The following is a 7354-nucleotide window of genomic DNA, read 5'->3' on the forward strand; positions in this document are numbered from 1 at the left end:
ATTTAAGCTGTTTTTAGCATTTTCAGTTATTTTTTAAACTTCTTTTTACTTCTTACTCTTATTTCTGCTCCTTTCAGCTTCAGTTTGCTGTTTTTAGTTTTCAGCTACTCTTTAGCTATTTTTTGCTAAATTGAGTTTCATTCAGCTAAATCCACATTTAGGTCATTTCAGCCTTAATTTTGAAAGAGATACTCAATCAGTTTCAGCTTTTTAAGCTACTTTTCAGCAATATTTATCTAATTTTAGCTTTTCCTCAGCTAAATTCACCTTTTTGTGATATTTTCAGCTTCTTAATGCTTAAATCAGCCAACATGCTCCTTCATTTTCAGCTTTTTAAGCTACGTTTCAGCTATATTTAGCTAATTTTAGCTTTTCTTCAGTTAAATTCACCTTTTTGGTATATATCAAAGCTTCTTACTGCTTAATTCAGCAAACGTGATTTTTCAATGATGACCRCTAATCTAATTATTTCAAGGTCACAAATAAGTCATGTTTAGTATTGGTCCTTTTTCTGCTTGTTTTACCTTCTTTCCTTTTTAAATTGCAGCTTAATTATTTTAATTTAGTTCGAAAATTTCCTTCTTTCTGGTAGTTTCAACTTTTTAATCTCCTTTTTTTTCAAGAATTAACTATTTTCTGCTGATTTTAGCTACGTTTCTGCTCTGTTCGGCTTTGTTTTTTTACACATCTTTGCAGTTTTTCACTTTTGTTTTCCTATTTTCAGCAATAGTCCGCTGTTCAAACTTACTAAAACATTTTCAGCTGGAGTTCAGCAGCTTTCAGCTAAAATCTGTCATTAAGCTTTTACAGAAACATGCATTCAGATCTACTGTATATTTCTTCTTCTGCTCCTTTTATCTTTCAGCTCCAGTCTAAACYCTGGTGTGGTCGTAGCAGAGAGCCTGATGGTGCCAGACGTGTTCAAAGCTTTGACCCAAACAGCTCAGATGAATGTTAGTGATGTTAGTTTGAAGTTTKATCAGAAAAGGTGGTGAGCGAGTCGTAACGTGTGGTCCGCTCACCGATCACGCTGCTGCGGTTCTCCGGCTCCCGATAAGGGAACTGCAGGGTGGTGTCCAGGCTCTTAAAGCCTTCCCTCAGGGAGTGGTATTTGTAATACTCGATCAGTTCCTGCACACACAGACCAGGAACAAGCTGTGATTAACACCGGAGTCAGCAGCAGTTCTGTGTTTGAAGTTTCACACAGTTTGGACTGAACTGGTTTAAAAAAAGAGCAAACTTTATAAATTTAATTTAATAAACGAGACAAAAGACTCACCAGGATGCTCTTAAACTTCTTGTTCTCTGCGATGTAGTACCTGGAGTCTTTGGTCAGGATCTTTATGTGCTTCACGTCGTTGTTGTACCTGTGGGCCGGTCAATAAAGRTATGAGAGTTAGCCGTCCCTCTGACGCTCCCCGAGGAGTTAAARGTGTACGAGCGAGCACGTTTACATCAACGAGAGGGTGAAAATAAACACATGAACTCAGCCGAACATTTACATCTGTCAGCTGCAGAGCTGAGACGTTTTTATGGGATCAATCTTGTGCCAACAGGAAGTGAATTTGAATTTCTCAGATTGAATCTGAATGTGCAGAATTTGAAATTGAATGAATTGGTTTGAAAATAAATTTTACTAAATGGAAACTTTTCAACACACAGAAGTTCTCAAACTGTGTTCTTTGTTGCTGTTTTAAAGCCGAGGTTTTTTTAACGCYMCCGAACCACGGCGGTTGTGTTTGAGCRGGCGGCGCCCTGCAGCTCACACCTCGCTGTGGTTAACCACAGCCTCTGCCTCTCTGCAGGCCAGAAGCTCCAGACTGAAGCGTCGGGTCAGGGAGCGTGGCCGGGAGCTACAGCAGGTCAACACCGCAGTTTGGCTGGAGGGTAGCAGAAAAACAGCCGAACAACGCAGGCTACAAATCGGCTACAAAGACCTGGACCCTGGAGGATGTGGAGCGGTTTTTAAACAGGACTTACTTGATGCTGATGGCGTACTCTGAGAAGCCTTTGCTGCGATGGCGGACCAGGTAGGTGCTGTTGGACCTGTTGATGAGTTCTGCCTCGGCCTGGAACCTCTCGATGGGACCAGCAAACCTACAGGAGACCAGTCAGAGACAGCTTTTGTGACTTTTAGACTTTTACAAACTTAACTTTTACTGATGATTTCACCAGAAACATTAGGATCTCCTTAAATCTGGTTCAGTTTTTACCATTCTGCTACTTTTAGCTTGGCTTTAGCTACTTTAAGCTCTGAGCTACTGTTCTGTTTATTTTATCTTTCAGCTGCTGTTCTGCTACTTTTAGCTCTTACCATCAATTCAGCCACTTCTAACTATTCTAGTTATCCTGTTACTTTTAACTTTTAAACTATCATTTAGCTATTGTTAGCTTTTAGCTTGCCTTTGGCACTTGTAGCTTTTAGTCACTGTTCTGGCTCATTTATCTTTTAACTACTTTAGCTCCTAGCACACTTCTGCTATGTTTTACTTTTAGCTACATTTATACTACTTTTAGCTCTTTCCTATCATTCTCATACTTCCATCTCTTCAAGCTAGCCTGTTGATACCTTTACCATTTTAGCTARCATTTAGCTACTTTAAGCTTCTAGCTACCCTTTTGTTATATTTCGCCTTGTGTGACCATTCTGATGCTTTTAGCTTCTAGCTGCCCCTCTGCCTTGTTTTGCTATTATCTACCGCTCTGGTACTACTAGCACTTCTGTTTAGCTTGTTGCTCATTTTAAACTCTCATTTTGCTTCTTTTAGCTTTTAGCTAGCCTTTTTGCGCTTTTAGCTGCCATTTTGCTACTTGCTGCTCATAACTGCCTTTATTTCTATTTTTTACCTAACTTTCAAGGAGAATTAACTTTTGGGTAGCTAACCTTTTGCAATGTTCAACTGTAAGCTAACATTTTGCACTTCTTAGATTGTGTTTTGCTACTTTTAGCTAGCTTTCTGCTATGGTTAGCGCTAAGATTTAAAACTTCCTTCTATTAAGATCAAAGCAGCAAATTAAAGCTTTAAATCAAATAAACGAGCTTCTTGTGGCTCTTTTAGGTCTCAGCTTAAGTTTTTAAGCTCTGTTCTCAGTGAATAAAAACTTCAGCTGCTCCTGAAGGAAGAAGCTGAATTTTCCGTACCAGGGCTGCGAGGAGTAATCCACCGGTTTCGGCACCTGGAGCAAAGAGCAGAAGCGGACATGAGGTTTTATTTCTCAGAATTGATCCAACACTTGATAAAAGCAGCTGCACAGCTCTGGTTTTAACTCTGTTCCAGATGTTTTCACAGCGAGAGCCTCGATAAAACAGCTAAATGTTGGTCTCATCTCCTCGACACACACACACACAGACACACACAGACACAGGAAGTAGAAGCAGCTTACACACGGACACGGCTTGACGGCGTGGCTGGGAAAGAAGCCCACCTCCCTGCTGGACAGGTTCCTGCCCTGAAACCACACAGACACAGCTTTCAGTGAAGGTAAATGTTGCAGAGAAGAGCCGAAGGTGCAGCGGTTAGCATGATAAATGTAAACACAGCAGCTTAAGTTCAGCTGTTAGACCCCGCCCCTCTTTAACCAGACAGAAACTCTACTTCCTGTCTGAAATGTTGATAATTATGTCGGCTGATGTTTCCTCTGAAATGAAGCTGATTGTGTTTGACTCCCGCAGCAGAAATAATTAAAGGCTGTCGGCTGCAGAGGTTGATGGAGGCTGAAGGTTTTTTCACTCTCAGCTAAAGGAAATCTTTTAAGGTCTGAACGCTGACTCAGCGTTTTCCTCATTTTTATCCATTTTTGTGCGCAGGAACTATTGTCACAAGCTTTGTGTTCATTTAGCTGTTTATCCATCGGCTCAGTCAGGAGCAGCTTAAGACTCTTCACATTTGTACTTTTTGCTCTTTTTGAATTATTTAACTTTATTTATAAATAAAAAACATTCAAATCAGTTCCTTCAACACATTTTATCTGAAGTCTAATTCAGCATATCTTTTCTTTTGCTTTCATGCTCTTTTTCGTTTTTGCTAACCTTAGCTTTTTAATTGGGTTGCTGAAGATAGCGTTTAGCTACAATTTTGCTAATTTTAAGTAGTTTTGCTAATTTAAGCTTTTAGCTACTGTTTTGCTAATGCACATTTTTAGCTATGATTTTTGCTAGTTTTTAGTTTTTAGCAACAAATTAGTTAATTTTAGCATTTACCTAAAGTTTTGCTGAATTTAGCTGTTTGCTATCGTCTTACAAATGTAGTTTCTAGCTAGAGTTTTGCTCATTTTAAGTACAGTTATGCTAATGAAGGATTTTAACTATGATTTTGATKATTTTTAATATCTAGCAACAGATTTGTTCATTTTAGCATCAACCTAAAGTTTAGCTCATATTASCATTTACATAGTTTTGGCAAATATAGCTTTAATGTAGCTTTTAGCTACTGTTTTGTTGATGCTTCATTGTAATTATGATTTTGCTGGGGTTTCATTAGCATGTACCTTAATTTTTGCTAATTTTAACGTTTGCACATAGTTGTTGGTAAATTTAGCTTTTAGCTACTCTTTTGCTATTGCTTGATTTTAGCTATGATTTTGCTGGTGTCATTTTAATACTTATGTAAAGTTTAGCTCATATTAGTATTACACATAGAGTTTTGGAAAATGTAGCTTTAATGTAGCATTTAGCTATAGTCATGCCGCTATAGCCTTTGACTATAATTTTGCTAATTTTAAACTRGTTTTTGCTAATTTAGAATTTTAGCTACTGTTTAGCTAATGCTTGATTTTAACTATGATTTTGCTGGTGTTTCATTTTTAACAACAGATTTGTTTTGTTTTAGCTTTTACCTTAAGTGTTGCTAATGTAGCTTTTAGATACAGTTCTGGTAAATTTAGCTTTTAGCTAAAGTCTTGCTAATGTAGCTTTTAGATAGTTTTACTAAATTTGGTTTTTAGATACAGTTTTGCTCATGTTTGATATTGTAACTATTTTTTAGGCAGAGATTAGTTTTTATCAACAGATTTGTTCTTGTTAACATTTAGCATCTTGCTAATTCTACCTTTTTAAAACAAATCTATTAAGATCTGAGGATTATTTCATCCTTTAAAAAATGTTTCTCTAGTTTTTCTGTTTTTTTCTGGTGGTGAGGTTTGTTGGAGTCCTCTGAGTGAACGATTCTGATTCGGGGCCAAAAAAAGCCGGTTTTTCAGGCTGCAGGGTGAAGACTCGTGATGTCTTTAGCTTCTCTCACTCCTGCACACGTTTCCAAAGAAGAGCTCAGTTTTCCTCTGCCAGCGAGGGTCATGGCGTGCGACATGAACTGCAGCGTGAAACAAACAGCAGCTCTCTGCTGTTAGTAAAACCTGTCAGGACGCTGCGAGTTTCCTCAGCAGGACTTTACAAACCTGGAACGACGGTTCTGACTCAGACCGGGAATAAAAGGAGGATGATTGTAAAAACGGGAGCAGACGGAGTCGTACCTGCCACCAGGGGCTGTGCAGCTCGGCCCGGATCACCTCGATGATGTCGCCTATCTGGATGGTGAGCGGCGGACCCCCGGTGGGGCTCGGCACGCCGTTGTAGCTCCTGGTCACCAACATCTTGGGCCAACCTGCAACAAGCCGAAGAACCGAAGCCGAACGTCATTAATCTGATCTTTATTTGAACCTTTGTTTTTACACCTCGTGACTAAAAACAAGTTTGTTCAGGATTTTCTCCGAACCGAACAGGAAACACTGAAAACAGGAAGTACAGTCGTTTCTGTGGACGMTCAGAGATTAAAAAACGTTTGTTGTGTCTGAAAACTGACGAGCTGCAAAGTTAAAACAAACACGCGGACACGTTAAATCAAACAAAAAAAACATCTGAGATTTTAAAAGGATTATTTAATCTTTACTACAAATAAAAACAATCACTTAAAAGCTTCAGTGAAGAAAGAAAAACACTAACTGTGTTAAAGGAAAAGGCTTCAGTCCTCGTTTATTATCTCATTACAGACTTTAAAGCTGCCCTGAAGTCAGACTTTGTTGGTTTTTTCTGCACAAATTCTGCTTTTTTAAGTTTTATTTTCTGCTTCATTTCAGTGCTGTTAACATGTGACCCATCAGGTCAGGGATTAGGTCACATTTGGTAGAAATGAACTCAGATTATTGCAGATTATCATCTTTTAGCTTCAGTTTGTTTCCTGGATCATCCTGATATCAGGAGCTGTTTAAGACATGTTGATTCTTCTTAATAATCTGGATTAATCCTGGAAAATCTGTCTGAGTCCTTTGTTTTTAGCTAATATTAAAGAGGATTTCTTGGCATTGTTTTATATCAGGATTTACAGCTGATATTGATTCATATATGTTGATATTGAAAACTATGTGCAGGAAATTAGTGAAATTGTTGGTTCGGCTGAGAAAACTGCTTGAAAACATTGTTTAGGATTATTTTTCAGACCCATAAATGAGGTATTTATTCATCATGTTTTCACATAATTATCTAAATGTTTCAAATTTCAGTTTGATTCTCAGTTCAGTGTAAAAACTACTACTTTGTTGCAGCTGTGGTTGTTTTATGAATAAAGTGCTGTACTTGTAAAATCATAAAACATTTTAAAAACATAAAAAAATTAAAATCAATAAAAACAATAAAATAGGAGTAAAACAAACTGAAATAAGTAATCAGTTATTGTTTTTTGTATAACTGTATTTAAATTTGACTTTTTGTTTTAGTTTTGCTGGATTTGTGATTTATTTGGTAAATTAACCCTGCTGACCAGCTGCTTATTAACATTTTAAACCCAAAGATGTAAAATAATCATTGTGCTCCTGGTGAAACATCCTTGTTCCATTTCAAATAAAAACCCAGTGTTTGCACACACGCTTTATCAGACTTTATATTTTTACCGTTACATCAGCTGCTGTTTTTTTTAATCCATTTCTTCACCAGGAAATCAATTGCAGTTAAAGAAAATGAAGCTCCCACACATAAAGCCCGGCCTCTCAGCTCTCATGAACTGTTGTTCCTGAATTTTGTTTGTTTTTGAGAAGATGCAGTTTTTCACAGATTATGTAAAGAATCAAATAAAATCAAGAAGCGGCAGAAAGAAAACCACTAAACAGAGCGAAGAATAAGGAAGTCAGCAGCGTCGTACGCTGAGTTAWTCTCTGCCAGCCTGCCTCTGTGGAGCTTCTGAAGACACAGAGACGAAGAGAAMCTGGTTTCAGGAGGACAGATTATAATCCACACAAGGACAGACCACGTGCACAAACCATGCACTAACTTTACATAAACCGTGCACTAACTACACACCAACTATGCACTAACTACACACCAACTATGCACTAACTACACACCAACTATGCACTAACTACACAC

General features: G+C 37.9%; 1 protein-coding gene across 1 annotated transcript in view; it reads right to left on the reverse strand.

Annotated features, from left to right (window-relative positions):
• Positions 1 to 7354, reverse strand: part of vav3 (vav guanine nucleotide exchange factor 3) — a 93787-nt gene that overhangs the window by 23202 nt on the left and 63231 nt on the right. The window contains 7 exon segments of the mRNA XM_014021016.1: positions 1023 to 1131; positions 1280 to 1367; positions 1981 to 2097; positions 3143 to 3177; positions 3385 to 3450; positions 5470 to 5600; positions 6971 to 6982. Coding sequence (XP_013876470.1) covers positions 1023 to 1131; positions 1280 to 1367; positions 1981 to 2097; positions 3143 to 3177; positions 3385 to 3450; positions 5470 to 5600; positions 6971 to 6982 — 558 coding nt within the window.

Source organism: Austrofundulus limnaeus, unplaced genomic scaffold (genome assembly GCF_001266775.1).
Source record: "Austrofundulus limnaeus strain Quisiro unplaced genomic scaffold, Austrofundulus_limnaeus-1.0 Scaffold275, whole genome shotgun sequence".
Classification (NCBI taxonomy): Eukaryota; Metazoa; Chordata; class Actinopteri; order Cyprinodontiformes; family Rivulidae; genus Austrofundulus; species Austrofundulus limnaeus.